This window comes from Hevea brasiliensis, chromosome 7 (assembly GCF_030052815.1).
Source record: "Hevea brasiliensis isolate MT/VB/25A 57/8 chromosome 7, ASM3005281v1, whole genome shotgun sequence".
Classification (NCBI taxonomy): domain Eukaryota; kingdom Viridiplantae; phylum Streptophyta; class Magnoliopsida; order Malpighiales; family Euphorbiaceae; genus Hevea; species Hevea brasiliensis.
In genome coordinates, this window is record NC_079499.1 from 104,725,693 (window position 1) to 104,749,714 (window position 24,022).

Genomic DNA, 24,022 nt, shown 5'->3' on the forward strand with positions numbered 1-24,022 from the left:
AAAGGGAAAAAAAATTAAAAAATGGAAGTGTATTATCCCATACAAACAGAGTATAAGAAAAACCTTTTCTCATTTTCTCCAACCACCAGAACATTGAGGACATGCTTGAAGGATTCGTAGCATTCTATCACAGCACATTTCATGTATTCATCAGCACAAATGCGTTTCCAGAGATCAGCATCCTTTGACCGAAACTGAGCTGCCATATCCAAAGCTATTGGGATCTGAAAATGTAGAAAATGTCAACAACTAAAACAACCAACATATCCAATCAGAGTGATGTCACAGAGGACAAAAGAAGTCATAGATGCAAGGGAGTTTGTCTTGTGTAATAAATGTTAATAGTTGCAAAAGGCAAGAGCTTTTAGTGGGCTGGTTTCCTCATCCGTCTAGCTGGATCAAGATTAATATAGAAGGAGATTTTAAAGCCTCTCCACTGGCCTAGCTAGTGCTGTTGGCATATATCATTATTCAAATGGAACTTGTTTATTGAGTTTCACAATTCTTATAGGGGAATGTACAGCAGTTAGGGCAGAGTTATGAGGCATTTTTACAACTCTTCAGCGGGATTGGGAATTGGGGCTCAAGCAACTTCTTTTGAGACGGACACCATGCTAGCAGTTGACGTGATTTCCCAGGGATGTAACTTGAGCAACCCCAGTTGGCATCTGGTAAAGAGTATCCACCAATATATTGCAAAGAACTGAACTGTCAAGTTGTACCACATTTAGCAGACGGGAATTTGGGAGTTGATAGGATGGCTAATTATATACACTGCATGTGTTCCATCTAGTTCAGGGTTCTGACCCTCTTTTGTAACAAATGTAAAATAAACAAAAAAAAATGTATTTAAATATTCATAGGGGAATACGGAGACCTTGCTTGCTAGCAGAAAGGGAGGCCACTGAATTAATTTGAGGCTAGGATCTGATGAATAAGGAACTAGCAACAAATCCATCTCCCTGGATTCGAAGAATAACCATATTAGTCTCAACAGCTGGAAGAAAAAGATGTTGCCTGAAAAAATTAAAAAATATATTTTTGTTAAGGGGCTTTTCCTGTCACTAATGAGATCTTCTTCACGGAAACTACATATTACTTCATTCCATAACTGAGCAAATTTTGCAGCCTCACTTCTCCTGCTTGCTGAAACCTACACAGGCAGAAATTTATACTAATTGAAGTATATGCAGATAATCATACATATTAGTACCAAACACTTCTAAACATGAGTTCAAACCTCAGCGAATCTCTTTGAAAAAGAAAACCTCTTCTTTTTTGTCTTATCAGAAGGCACCAAATATGCGTTAAATGCACCAGGTAAGGATTGGAACCGTGATCTTAGCATGCCTAGAGTTCTTATCTGTAAGGGAAAAAGAAAAATGAACAAATCAACACACCACATAGTTTATATCCCAGGTTCACAAAAACCAAGTCAAGCAGTAGTCATTTCACTGAGAATTTTACCCTTGTCCCCATGGGAACACCCAGTTGTTTGATGTTGCAATAACAAATTGGAGCTTTTGGATTCAACTTCCATTTAGATGGGAGGGAAAATTTATGGGATAGGAGTTGGCTATCCCATTGTGCAGTCCAAATTTTGGTGGGTGCTATTATGAGAACTGAGAAGCCACTCCTAGTTATATGTAAAATGAAATAATATTTATACCTTCAACAACTAAAGCATGTCTTATAGAACCTTAGATTAAAAAAAGGGTTGACATCAGTACTAAACTTTGGAAAATCAATTTAATAGTGTAGCTTCAAATATCTAGCAATACTTGGCTTGCATTAGCGGAGAATACATAACATAATAATGCCTACTTTTGTAGCAGTTATATGCCATTTAGCCATTCTCAGAATCTCAGAATCTCAGAATATTACTACACGTTACAACTTGGAAATAATTTTGATATGGGAGATGAAGAAAATAGCTAGATAGGATGGCCTATTGTACAACACTAAAATTTTATATTGAGCTTCTAATAATTTTTTTCAATTTCCAATTTTTATTAACAAACCATAGTTTCGCCAAAAAAGAAAGTGTGCATGAATGATACTTGATTAATCTCATAATAAAGGAATCTATGACATGAAAGCAAGATAAATATGCCCAAATGACTTCTTCCATAAAATGTACCATGGTTCATTACTTTAAACACAAACATGAAAAAAGATTAAATAAATAACTATTTGAGTGATTTACCTCTCCTAAGCGATCAAAAGCTCCAACAAAGCCACCATATATAGTTGAGAAAACAGCATACCATATTTGAGTATCCATAAAATAGACCTGCATTACAATGTACATATATCTTTACACCATGGAAGACATATGTTTCTGCACAACTAAGAAAAAGTAACCAATATTAAACCAAAGTTAGGAATAATGAAGGAGAAGACACACCAAGATTACTGGTGCCCAGAGGGACAAAACTGCTCCATAATTGTGTTTCGCTAGATTCATGAGATAATTATCAGCATAGACTCGCAAGATAATTTTTAAAGTAGATTGAAATTTTAGTTGAAAAGCTATAATTGAGGAAGTAAAAGCAGCCAAGTACCGTTTGGGAAAAACTCATGCCACTTGTAATCTACATGCTTAATGTTCATTATATCTTTAGTTGGCTTTACCAGAGGTTTTATCTAGAGAAGGAACATGTGTGTTAGAAGTGAACCCAACAGTCCTCTTGACTATGTTGCATTGTAACAATTAATATTAATGATGATGATGACTGAACAACTAAAGCCAACCTGGATAAAATAGCTGAATGCAAATTTTGAACACAAAAGTAGCACCCAGAAAAAGGTATACCTGAAATCAAAATGTAGATTTACACAGCCAACAAAATTGTGACCAAAGAAATTCATGATTACATACAATCACTATACATAACAAATTCTTTTCAAACATACTTTATAAGTGCAAATTGACTTTCGTGCATCCCCCTCCCAACATAAATTCTTGGCTGCAAACAAATAAATGAATTAAACAAGACAAAATATAACATTTTCTTCTATCTCAGAAATTTGCAACTTGCTAGGGATAATTGTATTAAAATAAAAAAAAAAAAAAACTAAAGGGTGAAGGAACTTTTGAACTTGTATTAAGAAATGAATACTGAAGAGTGATTCTGAGAACATAGTACTTACAAAGCTAATTTTAAAGTCAGTTCAAATGCAATTCAGTGCTTTAGACGCAAATTAGAGACATGATGAATGCAATAGCAATGAGAGAAAAGAAGCAGGAAATCATAAATACCTGTGACCACCACAAAAGGAATCTGATAACAAGCCAGTCTGAGTTCTCAATCCATCTTCGAAACATGGGAAAGATAAACAAAGCAGCAGCCAAAATATTTGGAATCAAATATACTACCACAGCTATAACGTATATGATAGCTGTGTCCGCAAGTGCACGGGTCACAGTAGTATAGTTTTAAAAAAAATGATATCGATCCCACAGGGAATTGTGCTTAAATTGGAAATAAAAGTATAAGCTAATTAGAATGACAAAAATTAAAGATGTAAAATGAAATTTCAAATTAAGACAAAAATTAAAGATGTAAAATGAAATTTGGAATTAAAATTGGTATTTGAGGAATTAAAACTAAATCAATCAATTAACTAAAATTAATTAAACTAGATTACCAAAAATTAATGTGGAATTTCTATTTATGAAATTTGAGAGGAATTAAATCTAAATTCAATAAAAATAAAAATAAAGTGATTCTAGAGATTGGATTTAAATTGGATTTAAATTTAAATTGGATTTAAATTGAAATTGCTATTTATGAGATTTGGAGGATTTAAATATAAATTCAATGAAAATTAAATTGATTCTAGAGATTGGATTTTCAATATTGTTTGCATGTGATTTTTTCCTAATTTAGCCAAACACATGAGAATTGCAATTTTGAGGGAAATCAATTCTTAAATTTTTGAAACCTTTTTCAAGCATCTCAAAGTTGGTTTTCATTAAATCAAACCCTATTTTCACGGTATTTCAAACCTAACAAAAACCCAATTAATGCTCTAATTGATTTTTGGAAAGTTCCCTTTAATCTTCTTAGCTTATTTCTAACACCAAGAAAATAAAGTTTATTGCAAGATTATCCATCCCCAATATTCACTTTTCAGTCCATCAATTAAGGATTAAAACTTAACTTAATGAGGGCCCATTTATCAAGCAAGGCAATAAGCACACAAGCAATAAATCAAAATATAACAATCTTCATTTAAATGGCCAAATCAGTTCAAAAACACAAAACAAATCAATATTTACAAACCCATCTCTAGAATCTCAATCAACTACTCACAAATCATTGTTTAAAGACAAACCCAAATGAAGAAATGAAGAAATAATGGAAATGTAAGCTAAAGGGGTAGAAAAACCCAGCAAATTGCAGAAGGATCTGCTGCAGAAAAGTGCAGAAACGTGATCCTTGCTGCTGCTGGAAGAAAATGCAGAAGGTGCTCCTCCTTCTCTCTTTCTAACTTTTCCGAAATTGCCTCCCTTGCTCTCTATGAAAAGATAATGATAAAATGAGGCTTTATATAGGCTAAGGGTCTGCCCTAGAATGGGTAAAAGGGGGAAGGTTCCAGAGAAAGTGAGGTAAAAAGCTGGAGTAACGGAAATGCCACGTCAATTATTTTCAGTAAAAATGACATAAGCCGAGTCAGTTGTGTTGTGGGTTGTGTCGCTCTCGACGTGAATATCTGACAATCGACACAACCTGCGACATAAGCTAATTCGGTTGTGCTGCAAGTTGTGTCGCTTTCGGCCATTTTTTTGCTCAACTTCAAAATTTTTGCAATTCGACTTTAATCTCCTCCAAATGGCTACTCTGATCAAAATACATCAAATTTCTCCAAATTTACCCTACAAAACAAATAAATTCCAAAAATTAAACTAAGAAAAGTGAAAATTGTAAAATTGACTAAATATATACTAATATCTAAAATAGTAGCTATGAATAAGGGTAAATTATGTGCAAAAATTATACCTAAATGATGATATAAAATGCATGCATCAAATTCCCCCATACTCAAACTCTTGCTTGTCCTCAAGCAAAATTTCATTGAAACTCATTTGGAAGGGAATAGAATCAGTCTTTGAAAACACAAAAATCACTAATCCAAACCACCAACTTACCTCTAGCCACCAGCATTCCAAGTTCCCACCAGCAAAAGCACAAAGAATGAAGCAAGCACTCTCAACAATTACAGAATAGCTAAGAATTAACCAATCAACCCAAGCAATAAATACCAACCAGCTACAAGAGTCAATCGTGCCAAAACAAACCTAAATGAAATAGATAGCTAATGTGTCTCAAATAGATGGTGAGTAATGTATGAAAGATTATATTGCCAAACCCATATGCAAACATAAAAGATCTAACTCTACTAATGTAACAAGCATTTTTCAAAGAATCATTAGGTCTTTTTAAGGGTTGTAATGGGGTCAAATAGGGTAAGATTGTGGTTAACAAAGAAAGGGAATAAGGTAAACAAAATATGAGAATAATATTAACCATGAAACTCAAAGTGCATCCATTTTTTTTCTTTTTTTTCTTTTTTTTTTTTTAATAATAGTAATATTTTTTTTTATCAAAAGGAAAGAAATTCACAATGAATCTTAAGTGCTAACACAATAAAGGGACTACTTTTATAATATATTTTTTTATTTTGTATGTGTCCCTATTTCATGTCACACCCAAAATTACCTTTGGGATATTTTGGTGACCATTTTTTTTTTTTATCAACTTTTCACAATTACTCTAGCACTTTTCAAGATGTTTCAATCCTCCAAGTTTTTTTTTTTATATATATATATCATTATTTATTTTATTTTTTTTTATGCACTTAATTGCTAAAATATTATTCTCATAAATAGGTGGTAGTGTTTAGGTTTAATGGCTAGGTAAATGATTTGGGTTCCAAAGAAATTAGGGAATTAAGGTTCAAGGGGGTTTGCAAGGGTTAAAATGAGATTAAGGTAGGTTAAGGCTAAATGTGAGGTTTAAAATATGAAGGAATGCCTAAATCATATTCTTATCAAATGCAAGTTAAAAATTTCGCTTTGAAAGATCTAAGATGCTTGTTCTAGGAATGGTGAGACGACAAGGACCATTTTCTTCCTTTAAGGCTTATCCAGACACTCAAAACTCAAAATAACTAATCAGAATCTGCATACCTAGATGAATGTATTAATTTTCAGCTATTAAGTAAGAGAAAGAATAATGCTTAAGACTTTGTACCCAGCTGGAACTTTCATTCCACTAACCATCTAAAGGCAAGTTGGATTGCCTGAATAAGTGGCTTATGGAATTCAAAGACTGGTTTAAAAATTCAAAAATTTTAAATGAAATGCATGAGTGTAAATGTCAAGTCAACCTATATGCAACTAAGTATGCGTAACTAAGTATATGAGGCTATATGCAAGTGTATATACGTAAATATGTACAAGTATGAAGTAATGAATGAGTCGCTATATGCAAATGAAAAAGGAAAAGTAGTTTTTGCAAAAAATTTACCCTCTCCCCCATACTCAGAATGAACATTGTCCTCAATGTTAGAAGAGTGCATGGAATGGGATAATGTGCAGAAAATGGGTAGCTGATATGTGCATAAAGAATTATTACCATGTTGCATAAGCGAGAGCACAACTTGTGTTGACAGTGACACAAGCTGAGATGAGAATTGTTACCTCATTGAAGTGCAGCCAATTTAATTAGATAAAATTTGGACAGCTGCTGCACTCATTGCAAAAGAAACAGTGCAATGGAATCCATTAATTAAATCGATTAATCTCAAAAATTTGGAATAGGGAAGTTAAGCGCAGAAAATATAATTATCAAGTGTAAATTCTGAAGGAGCATATTAAAGCAAGTGAGCAATGTACTAAAGACATAAAAGAAAAAAAAATGTATTTTATGAGGAATTAAAAAAAACTGAATAAGTAAAGGGTTTAAGTAAAACAACACAAGCAAAATAAGTTCAAAATACTAAGTAATTAAGCAAAGAAATTAAAGACATGAAATGTAAATGGAGAATAAAAGCTGGTCAGTCAGGTATGAGAAGTCCTTTGCCCTTGCCATCTTGTGGAGGTGGTGGTGCTTGTGGTGGCTGCTGTGGAGAGATAATGTTCAAAATCAGTGCTTGGTTTGTTTCGATCTTCTCCAGCTTAGCTCGCATGACTTTCAATTCGTCTTGCATTTCAGCACTTCGATCCAAATATATGTCAGCTAAATCTCGTAGTGTCTGAAAATTGACATCCGTCATTTGCCGAAAAGAATAGATCTCATCACTGAGATTCTCCATGAATGCCAAAAGAGTTGCTATGGATGGTCCAGAAGCTGTTGATGAAGCAGGTTGAGCGGCTGGTGGAGCTCGGCGTGAAGGTTGTGTGGAAGGCTGCACAAATGGTCGCTCAGATGCTGAGGAGGAACTAATGGAAGTGGGAGAACCAGGTGGTTTATCTGTTAGTGCAGGAATCTCATACTGCTTGGTAGCTTCATTTTTGATACAAAATTTTTGGTTGGCTAGATGAGGTCCATCCAAAAATAACAAACCAGTTGGAAGAGCAGGACACTTGTGCATTTGAGGATTAAAGCCAAAATAATGTGCAATAGGTGTGACCAAACCTCCAAAGACAATGCTACCAGTACCTCTAGTGGTCTGGCGGATCACATGGCGGCAGAAATAATAACTAGGGGAAGCTCTTTTGCCAGTTTTTGCACACCACAAAAAGAAGAGATCATATTGTGACATTGTGCCGACACTAGATCCTCTGCCTAAAACTGTATTTGCAATTAGGCGCTAAAGCAATCTCAAGGCATGATTCTCAATCTTGGAGGCCTTACTGTGTCCTGGTTTGAAGTTACCTGCTGAAGGTGCAATTCGCTTCCAAAATTCACACGCATTATAGTCCCATTGGCTAGTAGGTATTTTGAACAGACCATCAGGTGGAAAGCCAAATATATGGTGAAAATTATCCATAGACAGCACCCTATCTTGACCAAGGCATCTAAAATGGATCGTCAAGTCATTGTCCAAGGCAATTTTATGCTCATTAGTGGACAGGGAGGCCATAAACTCCTGCACTAAAATGGGGTAGACCAGTTCCTGTTTATGTGCAAATCGCACCCAACCTAAAGCATCTAACAGAGTCTGCATTTCATCATAAATCTTCAAGGTTTTAAGTGTAGACACATCCAAATACCGAGTTTGAACCATTTGTCGGGCTGCAACTCTTGCCTTATTTTTCTTCATGTCGGCAGTAGGTAATATCCAATGTGTAGCAGTAGGCAAGGAGGAGGGGAATGCGAGGTTACCTTTAGATGTACCGGGGCGCTTGACCGCTGATTTCGGAATGCCACGTCGTTCAGCAGGCGCGGCGGGCATTGGAGGCGGGATTGGGGGTTGTTGTGTGGCCGGTTCGGGTTGTTTCCGCTTGACGCCGCCCGTCGATTTGTGAGGTTTGATACTTTTCGCCTTTTTCTTCTTGAAGGTGGCGATCGGAGCGTCAGCAGAATGGGCCGGCGATGGGTCGGCGTGCATGGGTGGCGTGGTTTGGGGTTGTGGCGGCTGTGAGGAGTGGGGAGGTGAGTTTTCGAAGGATAATGGGGAGTCGGACATGGCGAAATGGAGGGGCGTGATCGGAAAAAGAGAAATATGGGAAGAATGGCGTCCGGTGAGGATGAAGGCGACGGCGGGAGGGAAGGGTTGTGTCGGGAGTGATGTCGGGAGGGAGAAGAAGGTAGTGGGTTATCGGGTTAGGGCCTTTAGGTTTTGGGTTTTAGTTGGCTGGGTTTTAGGTTTAATTTTGGGCTTGGGTTTATGCTGTTGGCCCATTCCAGTGAGGGGAGTTTTTATCCCGGTTATGCCGCAAGTTGTGCAGTCTGCTGCCCAAAAATGTCCGAATTTCATAGCACCTAAAAAATTGAAACAAATTAGATTTCAAATGATTAAACCTTTATAACATGAATTCTAATTGTTCAACTTGTTATGTTCATCAAATACTTACACAAAATAATTTTTCAAAGCACCAATTCACACACCCATATTCAAATAATTTTCTTGTTAAACCAAGATGTCAAAATTTGGAAAAATTTTCTCTTAAAATTAACCAAAAGGGCAATGAATCCAGCAATATGAACCAGCAAATACTCAACAAAAGAGAGATGAAAATTATAAGTGAACAAATTAAAAACCTAAAATTTAAAGCTAAAATTTAAAGCTAAAAATAAAATTTTTATTGCTCATTTGCTTGTAATGCATTGTATCCCATCTGCACAAGGAAATTAGAACAATGTTAAACTCTGAATAAGGAGTATAGAAAAGCTTAAAACAAATATATAAAAGAAATAAAGAATCAATGAAAAATTATGAGTTATGCACAAAAATGCTAAGTTTAGGTCTTTAGCTTAACCATTCTCACTCAAAATGTTATGGAGAATGAGAAAGATAGCAAGTTGCTATCTTCTCAATTGGCTCACCAGCTGAATAATGCCTCAATCTTTGTCCATTTACCTTGAAATTACCAGATTTTTCACCAAAAATTTCCACAGCACCATGAGGTAAAACTTTCACAATTTTGAATGGACCTGACCACCTTGATTTTAATTTTCCTGGAAAAAATTTCAACCTTGAATTGAATAAGAGAACCAAATCTCCTTCTTTAAAGTCCTTTTTCTTGATATGCTTATCATGCCATTTTTTAGTTCTTTCTTTATAGATCCTAGCATTCACATAAGCATCAAGTCTCAATTCTTCTAATTCATCAAGTTGCAAAAGTCTTTTATGTCCAGCAGCTTGTAAATCAAAATTGATTGCTCTAATGGCCCAATAAGCTTTATGTTCTAACTCTATGGGCAAATGGCATGATTTCCCAAAAACTAACCTATAAGGTGTAGTTCCTATGGGGGTTTTAAATGCTGTTCTATATGCCCAAAGAGTGTCATCTAATTTAAGGGACCAATCTTTTCTGGACTTGTTGATAGTTTTCTCCAAGATTTGCTTGATTTCTCTATTTGTGATTTCTACCTGGCCATTTGTTTGAGGGTGATATGGTGTGGCAATCCTATGCTTTACCCCATATTTTCTCATCAATTTTTCAAATTGGTGGTTGCAAAAATGGCTACCACCATCACTGATTATGGCACGTGGGGCACCAAACCTGGTCAAAACAAATTTTTTCAGAAATTTCACCACAACTTTTGCATCATTGGTAGGTGTAGCAATAGCTTCTACCCATTTAGATACATAGTCCACCCCTACCAAGATATATTTATTCCCATAAGAAGATGGAAATGGCCCCATGAAATCAATTCCCCACACATCAAACAATTCAACTTCTAATATAGACTGTTGGGGCATCTCATCTCTCTTGGAAATGTTGCCTACCCTTTGGCACCTATCACACTTGCTTACAAAGTCTCTCACATGTTTAAACATATTAGGCCAATAGAAACCTGATGTCAAGACCTTTTCAACAGTTTTTGAGACACTAAAATGACCACCATATTCAGAGGAATGACAATGGTAAATAACATCATGCATTTCTTCCTCTGGTATACATCTTCTAATTATTCCATCATTGCATCTCCTAAACAAAAGAGGTTCTTCCCAAGAATAAAATTTAACATCATGCAAGAATCTTTTCTTTTGCTGCCAAGATAAATCAGGTGGCAAGACACCACAAGACAAGAAGTTCACAATATCAGCAAACCATGGAAGTGCAGAATTCAACACATACAATTGCTCATTCATGAAAAACTCATCAATTGGCACAATTTCATCATCTTTATTTTCAGTTTTTATCCTAGAAAGGTGATCAGCCACCACATTCTCAACACCCTTTTTATCTCTTATTTCCAAATCAAATTCTTGAAGTAATAAAATCCATCTAATCAACCTAGATTTAGCTTCTTTCTTGCTCATTAAATACCTTATTGCTGCATGATCAGTGAAAACTATTACCTTTGAGTTGACCAAATAAGAACGGAATTTATTGAGTGCAAATACTACCGCAAGGAACTCCTTTTCAGTTGTGGCATAATTAACTTGAGCTTCATCAAGGGTTCGGCTTGCATAGTAAATGGCATAAGGTTTTCTATCTTTTCTCTGGCCAAGGACAGCTCCAACAGCAAACTCGCTTGCATCACACATGATTTCGAATGGCAAAGTCCAATCCGGGGGTTGCATGATAGGAGCTGTTGTTAATGCCGTCTTTAACCTGCAAAAAGCAACCATACAATCTTGATTAAAATCAAATTTAACATCATGATTCAAAAGATTTGTTAAGGGTTTAGCAAGTTTAGAAAAATCCTGAATAAATCGCTGGTAAAACCCGGCATGTCCAAGAAAACTCCGCACTCCTTTGACAGTGGTTGGAGGGATTTTTCAATAATTTCTATTTTAGCTCTATCCACTTCAATTCCCCTATTTGAGATCAAATGCCCTAAAACGATCCCCTCTTGGACCATAAAGTAGCATTTCTCCCAATTCAACACCAAATCATTATCAGCACACCTCTGCAAGATTTTAGACAAATTAGTCAAGCATGAATCAAAATTAGTGCCATATACTGAAAAGTCATCCATGAAGACCTCCATAATTTCTTCAATAAAATCAGAAAAAATGGCCATCATGCACCTTTGAAATGTGCCAGGCGCATTACACAATCCAAATGGCATCCTTCGATAGGCAAAGGTGCCATAGGGACAGGTAAAGGTAGTTTTTTCTTGGTCATCAGGATGGATTGGAATTTGAAAGAAACCAGAATATCCATCTAAGTAACAAAAGAATGAATGCTTGGCTAATCTTTCTAACATTTGATCCATAAAAGGAAGGGGAAAATGGTCTTTTCTTGTAGCATTGTTCAACTTCCTATAGTCTATGCACATTCTCCAACCTGTAACAGTTCTAGTGGGTATCAATTCATTATTCTCATTTTTAACAACTGTCACTCCACCTTTTTTTGGTACAACATGCACAGGACTAACCCACTCACTGTCAGAAATAGGGTAAATAATTCCAGCAGCTAGTAATTTTAGGATTTCCTTTTTCACAACATCCTTCATTGTAGGATTCAATCTTCTTTGGTGTTCAATGGAAGGTTTACTATTTGGCTCAAGGAAAATCCTATGCATACAAACTGTTGGACTAATTCCCTTTATATCATCAATTGCATAACCCAAAACTCTCCTATATTCTCTCAAAACTCTCAACAATTTGTCAATCTCAATATCAGTCAAACATGCATTAATTATAACAGGATATGTTTCATTCGGTCCAAGAAAAGCATACCTGAGGTTGGAAGGAAGAGGTTTAAGATCTACCTTTGGGGCATCCTCTACCTTTAATGATGGTGGTTTGATCTCCAAATTTTGTACTCCTTCAAGTTGAAAAATTGTGGCTTCAGGATGTGGTGGAGAGCTTTCCAAATATTGTGCAAAAGCAGCTATGTGGAGTTTGTCATCATCAATGCTCCCACCATGGACTAAGCAATTTTCAAGTGGGTCTTGTGGGTAGCTTTTTCTGAAATGCTCTTGAACAATCTCATCAATAATGTCTACCCTCAAACAAGACTCAACTTCTTCATGTTTCCTTTTCATGGCTGGATTGATGTTGAATATCATTTGATCATCTCCCACTCTAAGTGTCAATTTCTCACCCTTTACATCAATTAATGCACCAGCTGTTGCCAAAAAGGGTCTTCCCAATAAGATAGGAACTTTTGTGTCTTCTTCCATATCTAGAATGACAAAGTCCACCGGAATGTAGAATTTTCCAACCTTGATAGGCACATTTTCTAGAATGCCTTCTGGATATTTAATTGAACGGTCAGCCAATGAAAGATACATGTTTGTGGGCTTCAACTCTCCCATATTCAACTTCTCATATATTGAAAGTGGCATTAGGCTGACACTAGCTCCAAGGTCACATAAGGCATTTGCCACACAATTATCACCAATATGACAAGGAATGGAAAACACACCCGGATCTTTGAGTTTGGGAGGTAACTTCTTCTGAATTATAGCATTGCACTGCTCTCCCAAGTTGATGGTGTCATAATCTTCTAGCCTTCTCTTGTTGGAAAGAATCTCCTTCAAAAACTTGGCATAACTTGGCATTTGGGATAGTGCCTCAGTGAATGGCACATTGATATACAATTTCTTTAGCACTTCAAGGAATTTGCCAAATTGTTTGTCTAGCTTGTGCTTGATGAATCTTTGAGGGTAGGGAAGGGTGGGCTTGTAAGGTTCAGGTGGGATGTATGGTTTCTCTCCCTCATCTTGCTCACTTTTGCTTTCTTCTTCTTTTTCATTTTTCTTGCTCTCAACTGAATTTTCTTCTTTTGTGCTCTCTTTTTCTTCTCTCTTGTTTTCACTCTCTTGACCAACTTTTTTACCACTTCTCAAGGTTACAACCTTACATTGTTCATGAGGGTTTTGTGGTTGGCTAGGTAGTTTGCCATAGGAATTGCTTCCCGATGAGCTTGCTTGTTGAGCCAATTGAGTCTCCAACATGCGGTTGTGGACTTGTAATTGATCCATGGTTTGTCTCATGTGTTGCATTTCTTCCTCCAATTTTCTATTCATCTTGCTTTGTTCAGCAAAAAATTTCTCCATCATGCTTTCCAAGGTTGGCTTCGGTTCATGAGATGGAAGGGATTGTTGTGCTCTTGCTTGATATCCAGGTTGTGGCTGCCTTGTGGGCTGAAATTGAGGCTGAAATTGAGGCCTATTTTGCTGCATAAACTGCTGGTTATGAGCATAATTTGAGCTTTGGCCTTGTTGAGCAAAAGTTGCTTGTGGTCTCCATGTTGAGTTGTTCACATTAGAATAAGAATTTCCCATAGGTTTTTGTTGATAACCTCCTGCATAAGCAGCTTGTTCTTGCAAATAATCATCACCATAAGAAGAGTAATCAACTCCACAACTTTGAGTTCCGTCTGTGTAGGCAACTTGTTGCATAGTTGTAGGAGTTGAGGTTGTTGCCTTTGTGCAAAAATCACTAAGAAGCTGAGTCAACTGATCAAATCTTGCATTCATGTAGCTAACTGAGTCAAGTTCATAAATCCCAGCTTTCTTTGGCTCAAGTGCTCTAGGATTTCCCCACAAATGGGTATTATGAGCAATATTCTCTAATAAATCATAGCATTCTTCACTTGTCATTCTCATGAAATCTCCTCCTGCTTGTGAATCAATTGTGTTTCTTATGGCTGGAGTAACTTTGGTGTAGAAATTCTGAACAATCATCCATTTGGGTATTTCATGATGAGGACATTGCCTTTCAAGCTCCTTAAATCTCATCCAAGATTCATACAAAGTTTCATCATCTCTTGGTTTAAAAGCTACCATCAAATTCCTCAAATGAGTAGTTTTCCCAGGTGGGAAAAACTGAGATAGAAAAGCTTGAGATAGCTGTTCCCAAGTAGCTATAATAGCTTGTGGAAGTGAGTCATACCACTCCAATGCTGAATCTCGAAGAGAGAATGGAAATAAGGTGAGCCGAATAACTTCATCAGAAACTCCAGGCTGCCTTTGTGTGCCACATATCATCAAAAATTTCTTCAAATGAGAATGAGGATTTTCAAGTGGACTACCTCCAAATTGTGAATTCTGAACCATTTGAATAAGACCAGTCTTTAACTCAAATTGATTAGCTCCAATAATAGGTCTGTTATCTCTCACATCTGCACATCTAGGAAAAGCATAATCTAACATGGATCTTCTTTGAGGATCATTTTGATTAACAACTACATTTTGTCTGTTTTGCTCATTTCCTCCATTGTCTCCACCAATAGCTCTATTTTGATTCTCCATATTTTCTATTGTCTCCTCTTGCTCAAATCTTTGTTGTTCTTCTTTTTCTGCTTCTTTTGTTCTCTTGAATTCCTTTTTGTTAGCTCGACAGAATTTTTCAATTTCAGGATTGAACAACAATTCGGTATCACTTGTGCTTTTCGATCGTCTCATAAACAAGAAAAGTACCTGAAAAACACAAGGAACAATAGTGAAAATAAAAGAAAATAAAAATTCTAATCAGCTTAAAACAATTAAAATCCAACTTAAAAACAAACAATTCCCCGGCAACGGTGCCAAAAACTTGATAGCTGTGTCCGCAATTGCACGGGTCACAGTAGTATAGTTTTAAAAAAAATGATATCGATCCCACAGGGAATTGTGCTTAAATTGGAAATAAAAGTATAAGCTAATTAGAATGATAAAAATTAAAGATGTAAAATGAAATTTCAAATTAAGACAAAAATTAAAGATGTAAAATGAAATTTGGAATTAAAATTGGTATTTGAGGAATTAAAACTAAATCAATCAATTAACTAAAATTAATTAAACTAGATTACCAAAAATTAATGTGGAATTTCTATTTATGAAATTTGAGAGGAATTAAATCTAAATTCAATAAAAATAAAAATAAAGTGATTCTAGAGATTGGATTTAAATTGGATTTAAATTTAAATTGGATTTAAATTGAAATTGCTATTTATGAGATTTGGAGGATTTAAATCTAAATTCAATGAAAATTAAATTGATTCTAGAGATTGGATTTTCAATATTGTTTGCATGTGATTTTTCCCTAATTTAGCCAAACACATGAGAATTGCAATTTTGAGGGAAATCAATTCTTAAATTTTTGAAACCTTTTTCAAGCATCTCAAAGTTGGTTTTCATTAAATCAAACCATGTTTTCACGGTATTTCAAACCTAACAAAAACCCAATTAATGCTCTAATTGATTTTTGGAAAGTTCCCCTTAATCTTCTTAGCTTATTTCTAACACCAAGAAAATAAAGTTTATTGCAAGATTATCCATCCCCAATATTCACTTTTCAGTCCATCTATTAAGGATTAAAACTTAACTTAATGAGGGCCCATTCATCAAGCAAGGCAATAAGCACACAAGCAATAAATCAAAATATAACAATCTTCATTTAAATGGCCAAATCAGTTCAAAACCACAAAACAAATCAATATTTACAAACCCATCTCTAGAATCTCAATCAACTACTCACAAATCATTGTTTAAAGACAAACCCAAATGAAGAAATGAAGAAATAATGGAAATGTAAGCTAAAGGGGTAGAAAAACCCAGCAAATTGCAGAAGGATCTGCTGCAGAAAAGTGCAGAAACGTGATCCTTGCTGCTGCTGGAAGAAAATGCAGAAGGTGCTCCTCCTTCTCTCTTTCTAACTTTTCCGAAATTGCCTCCCTTGCTCTCTATGAAAAGATAATGATAAAATGAGGCTTTATATAGGCTAAGGGTCTGCCCTAGAATGGGTAAAAGGGGGAAGGTTCCAGAGAAAGTGAGGTAAAAAGCTGGAGTAACGGAAATGCCACGTCAATTATTTTCAGTAAAAATGACATAAGCCGAGTCAGTTGTGTCGTGGGTTGTGTTGCGGGTTGTGTCGCTCTCGGCGTGAATATCTGACAATCGACACAACCTGCGACATAAGCTAATTCGGTTGTGCTGCAAGTTGTGTCGCTTTCGGCCATTTTTTTGCTCAACTTCAAAATTTTTGCAATTCGACTTTAATCTCCTCCAAATGGCTACTCTGATCAAAATACATCAAATTTCTCCAAATTTACCCTACAAAACAAATAAATTCCAAAAATTAAACTAAGAAAAGTGAAAATTGCAAAATTGACTAAATATATACTAATATCTAAAATAGTAGCTATGAATAAGAGTAAATTATGTGCAAAAATTATACCTAAATGATGATATAAAATGCATGCATCAGTATAGGGGAGGGATTTCCTTCACATCACGAAGGAATGACAATGAATCTCTGATTCTCCTCCGGGACACGTTGAAGGCCTGTGCATAACACAATGGAAGAATAATGAACCATGCGAGACTAACAATTATCTTCAGCATGTTTCTCAGCACATCAGTGAATTTCCATCTATGGAACCCCGGAAAGTTCAGAAGAAGGTCCAAAATACCTAAAAAGGAAACAAAAAAAGAGATGAACGCTAGACTTGAAATGTAAGCACTATTCACCTAAAGTAATGCCACAAAACAGATAATGGGTTCAAATTGGATGGTATGAGCTTTAGAGAACAAAAAACTTCAGAAAAGTGCCAGATTTTATTTGCAATGCTATTAGCTATGTTAGAAGAAAGAATACAAGTAATGAAGAAAAGGATTGTGTATTTGTCTGTGTCTCATTTACAGAGATATTACATCTATTTATACATGAGAATATGAACTAATTTGGACAAGAATAATAATTGCTATAATTATGCTACACAAATCTCCTATAATCATGCTGATTGCTGTAATTATGTTACACAAATCTCCTATAATCATCTTGATTCTTTGTAATTATGCTAACACCCCCTCAAACTCAAGGTGGTATACAGTGCCAACTTGAGTTTGCTTAAGAGATCCTGAAAGCGAGCGGGAGGATGCGTTTTGGTGAATATATCAGCGGTTTGGCTGACAGAGGAGATAGGAATCAAACATATGGTGCCATGAGCAACATGATGACGTACAAAATGACAATCAATTTCGATGTGTTTGGTACGCTCATGAAATACATCATTATGAGAAATCTGTATGGCACTTCTATTATCGCAATGAAGTATTGTGGCAGAAGAATGAGTGACACCCAAATCAGTTAATAACCACCGTAACCAAAGTAATTCAGATGTAGCATCAGCAAGAGCACGATATTCAGATTCTGTGCTAGAACGTGCAACAACAGTTTGCTTTTTGCTACGCCAAGAGATAAGAGAATTACCCAAGAAGAAACAATAACCAGTTGTAGAGCGACGATCTGTCAGATCACCAGCCCAATCAGCATCAGAGTAGCCAGATAATACTAGGGAGGAGGTAGCGGAAAAGTGCAAACCATGAAAAGAGTGCCTTTGATATAACGAAGGATTCAATCTGCAGAGAAATGAGTTGAGCGAGGAGCGGACATAAACCGTGACGGATGATGAACAACATATGAAATATCAGGTCGAGTAACTGTGAGATAAACAAGACTCCCGACAAGCTGTCGATATAAAGTAGGATCATCAAGAGGAGTGCCATCAAGAGGTGTAAGTTTGCAATTGAGCTCCAATGGGGTTGATACTGTTTTGCTATCAGTGATGCCTGCTCGAGAAAGTAAGTGATGCATACTTGGCTTGAGATAGATAATAGCCATCGATTTTGAGAAACTTCTAGGCCCAAAAAATAGCTGAGAGATACCAGTTGTTTCATTTCAATATGTTGATTGAGATTTGGTTTTAACTCTAAAATAACAGATGTATGATCTCTTGTTATTATCATATCATCAACATAAAGCAAGAACAATACCACCGCTCGACGAGTGAATAATGCGTAATCATGTGGACTAGAGAGAAAACCAAGTTGAGCAAGAGTGGAACTAAATTTGGCAAACCAGGCCCGAGCTTGTTTTAATCCATATAAGGCTCGCAAGTTTGCAAACCTTATGAGGAGAATGATAACCGAGGAGGATGCATATAAACCTCTTCATTAAATCACCATGAAGAAAAGCATTTTTAACATCCATCCGGAAAAGTTTCCATTTACGAAGCAATAGCTAAGAGATCGCGAATAGATGTTAATCGGGCCATCGAGCAAAAGTTTCCTCATAGTCGATACCATACTCTTGAGTGTACCCTTTGGCTACTAAGCGAGCTTTGTAGTGTTCAATAGTTCCATCGAACGGTCTTGATTTTGTAAATCCATTTGCAACCAATAGGAGTCTTGTTTGGTGGAAGATCAACTAAATCCCAAGTATGAGTTTTCTAAAGCCCAAGTTCATCACCATAGCTTGTCGCCAAAGAGGGTCGAGTGCCTCACGATAAGAATGAGGCTCATGAAGGGTTGCAATAGTAGAGTAACAATGAAAATCGAAAGATAATGAGGAGTTTCTCTTACACGGGTAGAACGACGAAGAGTAGTGCTAGGAGGAGATGCAGCGCAGTATCGGATCAACAACGTGCCGATTCAACAGGTGTGTAGTTGGGCTAATATTGAGCACATCACAATCACCGGATCGAGACTTGGAAACAAATTTCTTTGGAGGAGTCAAAATAGAGAGTCGATGACAGAGTGATGAAATTTGGAAAGAGAAGAGAACATAGTATTTTCCCAAAAGGTAACATGACGAGAGATCGTAACTTATTAGAAACAGGATCCCAACAACGATACCCTTTGTGTTCAATGCCATAACCAAGAAAACAACATAGACGAGCACGGGTTCTAATTTGGTATGTTCATGAGGTTGTAAAAGAACAAAAGAAACACATCCAAAAGGTTTAAGGATGGAATAGTCGAGGTTGTCCAAACAACTTTTCAAAAGGAGATAAATTATGAAGAACCAAGGTAGGAAGACGATTAATAACATAAACATGAAAAGTCGCTTCTCCCAAAATTTTTCTCGACATGAGGCGTAAAGAAGAAGAGTACGCATGAATCAAGAATATGGCGATGCTTGCTCGCTCGCCCATTCTGCTGAGAGGTGTGAGGACAAGAACGTTGAACAACGGTGCCTTGTTGACTAAGAAATCAAGCAAAGAAGAATCCCGATATTCCATGGCATTGTCTGCTCGAGAATTTTAATGTCACAAGAGAATCGAGTTTTAATCATTTTTGCAAATGTGATGTAAATTTGTGATAACTCGGATCGATGTTTCAAAAATATATCCAAGTAAACCGAGAATAATCATCAATAAATATTACAAAATAACGAAACCATTTATTGAAGAAATAGGAGAAGGACCCCAAATGTCGAATGAATTAAACCAAAAGGAGTGTCTCAAGTAGTATTATTATGGGAAAAAGATAATGCAGTTGTTTTGCAAGTGACAATTTAAACAATTAAATGACTCAAACTTAGTAGATCCTAATAATCCACGAGAAATTAAAGGTTGAATTTTATCGGTAGAAGCATGACCAAGACGAAGATGCCATTGGTGAATGGAGGAATTAGGGATTGTAGCCACACAAATCTCTCGAGGAAGATGTAAAGATGTAAGCTCAAATAATCGACCCACTCGCGACCCTCCCCAAGAATCTGTCCCGCTTGTGGATCCTGTGACTGACACCATGGTGAGAAAAATAACATTTAGTCCTTTTTCACACAACCGACCAATGTAAATAAGATTGAGTGCCAAATTAGGGATATAATAGGTGTCGTGAGATGAAGATTTGAGGTAGACACATGACCAAGATGTGTGATGTTCATTTTAGTACCATTTGCGGTATGGATTGGTGGTAAGGAAGATACAGTTTAAGACAAGAATTTAAGAATAGTGGTCATATGATTACAACATTCAGAGTCAAAAGCCAATAAGAATTACCCGAGTGGCGTACATGGCGGCAGGAGAATTAGAAGAGATAAACTTTTTGAATATTTCATCAAGATCAATCATGGTGATGGCGAGAGAGCCCTCGAAGAGCAAAGAAAGAGGAAGATCCGTGCTTTGAGACATTCTTGACTTAGAATGCCCTCCTTTGATCTTGGAGGGCGTGGGACAATGTTCAAGAATATGACCGTAACCATGACAATATCTGCATTTTATGGTAGGACAATATGCAAAAGCATGACCAATTTGATTACAATTCTTACAGAGTTGATTGCCAGATTTCTGATGTGAGGATCGAGTAGTTGCAAGAGCAGCTTCAAATTGAGGAGTTTTATCCAAACCGAGACGAGTCTCTTCAATAATAATCTCTTGAATAGCGCTCCAATGATGGGAGTGGATTTCGATGTAGCAGGACGCTCGAACGGCCTCATATTCGATCGAAGAGCCATTAGAACTTGAATTAGATTTAGATGATCTTCACTGATTTTGGCCTCGAGATATTTGATTCCAAATAGGTTGGACTCGGCAAGAAAATCATTCATGATTGACTCGCTTCTTGTTTCAGATTATGAAGAGTAGTCCACAATCGATAATAGTGGGCAAGTCCAGTGGTCCGATATCGATTAGCCAAAAATCCCGATTTCTTTTGCAGTCATAATTAGCAACCGGATGTGGATGGTCGAGTCAGAGGTATTGCGAAACCAGTTGATGATCTTATGATTTTTACTATCCCTATCCTCATGACGGTCAGGAAATTTTGCATCGCTTATCGTTTCTCTTGTCGGCGTAGTGATATCTCCGGTAATAATACGCCAAAGCTTGCGACCTATCAAAAACTTTTCATTCGTTGAACCCAAAGATTATAGTTGGAACCAATCGAATCAAGCAATAGGTTTTGAAATATCGATTTCTCCATTGATAACAAGATGAGGAGAAAAAAATGGTATAATAATAGGTATGAAAGAATGAACTGTTGTAGAGAGAGCAGAGAGACCCCAAAAAAAAACTAGAAATAAAAGCTTTATGGCTCTGATACCATGTTAGAATAAAGAATACAAGTAATGAAGGAAAGGATTGTGTATTTGTCTGTCTCATTTACAGAGATATTACATCTATTTATACATGAGAATATGAACTAATTTGGACAAGAATAATAATTGCTATAATTATGCTACACAAATCTCCTATAATCATGCTGATTGCTGTAATTATGTTACACAAATCTCCTATAATCATGCTGATTGCTGTAATTATGCTAACAAGCTAAATTTGTTCTCTCCCAACTCCAACGACAAATCTAGTCAACCATTTTCAGTAGCCACCAAATATATAATGTGGACTACTACTACAACTACTACTAATAATAACAAATGGACAGAAATCATTCAGTAAAAAAGTCGGGTAACAGTCAGAAAGTTTGTCAAAGAAGCTAAATAATGCAATGAGAATGCCATAAAAGCATTGGAAAATTAAAGGCTTAGAGATTTTGCTACGCATATCCATTGCACTTTTTATACTCAATTCTCTTTTCACCAAGTAGTGAAAAAAAAATAATATATATAAAAAAAAAGAGGTTCTACGATTCCGAAGCACCAAATGCAAAGGTGATTGTACAAAATTAGGTTACTATTAGAGCAACTTACCTAAATTTGCATTAAGACAGCACACCAAATGGCTTCAAATCAATCATTCCAGCTATTCCCTCAATGCTGAATTTTTAGTGGAACGTTTCAGTTTGGGATTTCAAATTTAACCATTGCCCATTTATCCCATTTAAAAAGCCAAATTTCTAAAGTTTACAATATTACCCTTGATCATAATGGACATGAGAAGAAATAGAGTAGTGTAGGAAAGCTAAAGAAATTGCATCGTTAACAATGAATGCAAAAACAATTACATGTCCACTTGATATTTGAAAGATGAGAAGAACAACAATTTTAGACGAAGTATCAAGTAAAAATACGTTACTTTGAAGAAAGCGAAGAAAGGCTGCTGTAATGAAGATACTGGATATGCTATATAAGACATCCTTTTGAAGAATTTCTGAAAATGAGGCCCCACTCCAAGCAAAGATAACCATTGCCTGCAATAAACAGTTTATCTATTAATTTGCCCTAGTGTTCAAAACTATTAGAAGAGTGTACAAAATTAGAATATCTGCTCTATCAAACCGAATACCTGAAGAGCTAGTATGTAAAATGTCCACAATCGGTCAAAACTTCGAAAGATGTGCCAAAAAGCTCGGGTTTCCACAAAATAAGATTTGCCTGTGCTTCCAGATTTTCTTGGAGAAGCCTTTCTTCCCTGTAATAGCAATTATATGAAGAAGAGACCAGAAGATCAATTCAAGTAAAAAGTTGAGTTTTACCTGTGCCATGTCCTGTGTTGATCTAAAAAAAGTTCCATCATCGCGCATAGGCCAACCAAGGGAGAAGCAATCAGTTGACCTGAACAACGTATAGCAAAACCAAGCATTTAACGTTACAAGTAACTTAAAAACTACCAAATTTCTCATGACAAATAAGAATTCTATTAAATCAAACTAACCAAAAATACTCATTAAGATCATCATAATTGCACCACTTTGTGTGTGAAGCTTTTCCATTTTGGCACTTACTGGCTTCCTGGAATAATTAAAGCACATTTTTCATATTTAGAACAGAAAGACCTGAAGTTTGACTGCATTATTCGAACTGGTGGTGCTAGTATGCAAAACATACCTTTTGAATGACACGGTAAATTGGCGTTATGACCTTCCTCAAGAATGCCTCGTCATCTCCACCATAAGAAGGCTTGATATTTTCTCCGGTGACAATGCTTACATTTCCGGCCAACAGGCCATGAAGTTCATACGCCATCTGAACATATGTAACAAGATTCTTATGGAACTCTTAATAAATCAGAACATATTCTGGTCACTATAAACAATAAACAACAAATCCATGGGTAGCATTATGAGCACTTACATTGTGAAAAATATAGCATAGACATTCTGGCATGAAGCGAACATTGGCTGCCTCACCCCAGATAAGAAGATATAGACCCATGTACAGAATCTTTCTCTGTTGTATTTCTTGCTGACCTTGAGGGAGACTATAAGAAATGCACAGATCTCAATATTATGAGTTCTATTTAAAGAAGCTTCCATTGAATTATGAACGCGTTGAAAAATCCTCAGCAAAAAATAAAGATATTGTTTTATCTAACCGTAAACTGTGTTTTCGTCCTAAAAACTTGCACCAATTTTTGTAATTTTTAAAAATCTTGTTCATCACAGCATCAACAGCTCGTTCATCTAGCTGCATAGAGGGAAAGTTTTAACCATAACTCAGTCAGTAAATAAAATGTGCAGTTGGAAACTTCTTATAAAGAATATATGCAAAAAGAAGAAAAGAATAACATATGCAGTGAAAACCTCTTGAAAGGAATATATAAAGAACAAAAAATAAATGAAAATTGACATATACACACATCGCATGATGTCTTCAGCTCAAAACTACGAATTCAACATAAAAAAGCATCTAAGATAATAACAAGAGTAAAATGAAAAATTAGTAAATGCCTTATTAAGAGGTTCCGGCTTGGGGTTAAGCCTTATATGATTGTCAGCAAGTAGTAAAATCAAATGTTCCCTCTGGTTCCTGACATTGTCTCTCTGCATTCACA

At 36.1% G+C, this 24,022-nt stretch overlaps 1 protein-coding gene and 1 non-coding gene across 2 annotated transcripts in view; one reads left to right on the plus strand and one right to left on the minus strand.

Annotated features, from left to right (window-relative positions):
- Positions 1-24,022, minus strand: part of LOC131181606 (callose synthase 5-like) — a 54,788-nt gene that overhangs the window by 30,400 nt on the left and 366 nt on the right. Inside the window, exons 3-21 of the mRNA XM_058150443.1 lie at positions 23,919-24,011; positions 23,564-23,655; positions 23,323-23,449; positions 23,077-23,214; positions 22,904-22,980; positions 22,731-22,803; positions 22,535-22,660; positions 22,325-22,439; positions 16,775-16,975; positions 3,263-3,396; positions 2,917-2,969; positions 2,755-2,815; positions 2,565-2,646; positions 2,408-2,457; positions 2,207-2,293; positions 1,241-1,363; positions 1,062-1,153; positions 878-965; positions 64-224 (exon numbers count right to left, since the gene is read on the minus strand). Of these exons, the coding sequence (XP_058006426.1) occupies positions 64-224; positions 878-965; positions 1,062-1,153; positions 1,241-1,363; positions 2,207-2,293; positions 2,408-2,457; positions 2,565-2,646; positions 2,755-2,815; positions 2,917-2,969; positions 3,263-3,396; positions 16,775-16,975; positions 22,325-22,439; positions 22,535-22,660; positions 22,731-22,803; positions 22,904-22,980; positions 23,077-23,214; positions 23,323-23,449; positions 23,564-23,655; positions 23,919-24,011 (1,973 nt within the window). The remainder of the gene's footprint in view (positions 1-63; positions 225-877; positions 966-1,061; positions 1,154-1,240; positions 1,364-2,206; positions 2,294-2,407; positions 2,458-2,564; positions 2,647-2,754; positions 2,816-2,916; positions 2,970-3,262; positions 3,397-16,774; positions 16,976-22,324; positions 22,440-22,534; positions 22,661-22,730; positions 22,804-22,903; positions 22,981-23,076; positions 23,215-23,322; positions 23,450-23,563; positions 23,656-23,918; positions 24,012-24,022) is intronic.
- On the plus strand, positions 14,278-14,384 carry LOC131181798 (small nucleolar RNA R71). The gene has a single exon (XR_009150275.1). It is a non-coding gene; the product is annotated as a small nucleolar RNA R71 (small nucleolar RNA).